At 66.9% G+C, this 949-nt stretch overlaps 1 protein-coding gene across 1 annotated transcript in view; it reads left to right on the top strand.

The window, feature by feature from the left end:
- Window positions 1-949, top strand: part of FAM160B2 (family with sequence similarity 160 member B2) — a 5,866-nt gene continuing 4,917 nt past the window's right edge. Inside the window, exons 1-2 of the mRNA XM_026045881.1 lie at window positions 1-45; window positions 126-204. Coding sequence (XP_025901666.1) covers window positions 1-45; window positions 126-204 — 124 coding nt within the window. The remainder of the gene's footprint in view (window positions 46-125; window positions 205-949) is intronic.

Here is a 949-nt window from a genome sequence, read left to right as displayed (position 1 = left end):
ATGCTGAGCCGCCTGGGCGCGCTGCTGCAGCAGGCGGTGGAGGCGGTGAGCGGCGCCGGGGGCGCGGGGGCGCCGCGGGGCGCGCGGGGTGCGGGCGCCCCTCACCGCGGCCTCGGTGCGCGCAGCGGGAGCCCAGCGTGGACCTGCTGGAGGCCTTCGTGGAGCACTGGAAGGGCATCACCGGCTACTACTTGGAGACCACGGGTGAGTGCGGGGCTGGGGGCGGCCCTGGGACGGGCTTCCCACGCCCAGGATGTTGTTCCCGTGGCCTGGGAATAGGATTCCCACACGGAACAGGGGTTCCTGCACCACGAGACCGAGTCCCGTGGCCAAGGGACAAGATTCCCAATAGAGTCCCGTGTGCCGGGACAGGACCCCCTGCCAAGGGACAGGCCCCCCTGCCACAGCAGGATGCAGGGACCGGCCGTAGCAGGTCCTGGGCACGGGGCAGCGCCGGCACAGCGGCCTCAGGACCGGCAGGGCCGCGTCCCTGGGCGCTCCCAGCAGTGCCCACGCTCCCGGGAGGCCTGCAGCCCGCGCAGGTCTCTCTCCAGGTGTGCACTGCTGTCCTGGGCCACTAAAAGCAGCGCCGTGGCAGCTTTCACGTGCTTTTCCCGGCAGGAATTTCTCCCTGGGCCACACTGGAGGCTTTCCCAGCCTTGCCCTGTGTGCTGGGAAAGCCCTGTGGCCCTGGCCGGGACACAGGGAGCTCCGTAGGCCCCGAGCAGAGGAAACAACCTCTAATGCTCCCGGGCCTCCGCTATGGTGTTGCCATCTAGCGTCGCCAGCATTAATAGCCTTGGACTATTGGGAATGCTGGGACCAAAACATTTGGGGTGTTGCACGCTATAAGTGACAACACAAGGACATGACGAAGTGCTTGGGGATGTTCTCACTCTGTTACGGGATGCTTGGAGCCCCACAGGACTGAGAATGGTGCTCGGAGCCC

The sequence above is a fragment of the Nothoprocta perdicaria genome, unplaced genomic scaffold (assembly GCF_003342845.1).
Source record: "Nothoprocta perdicaria isolate Ctin4 unplaced genomic scaffold, notPer1 scaffold_413, whole genome shotgun sequence".
Lineage (NCBI taxonomy): Eukaryota > Metazoa > Chordata > Aves > Tinamiformes > Tinamidae > Nothoprocta > Nothoprocta perdicaria.
This window is presented reverse-complemented; position numbering and strand designations above follow the sequence as displayed.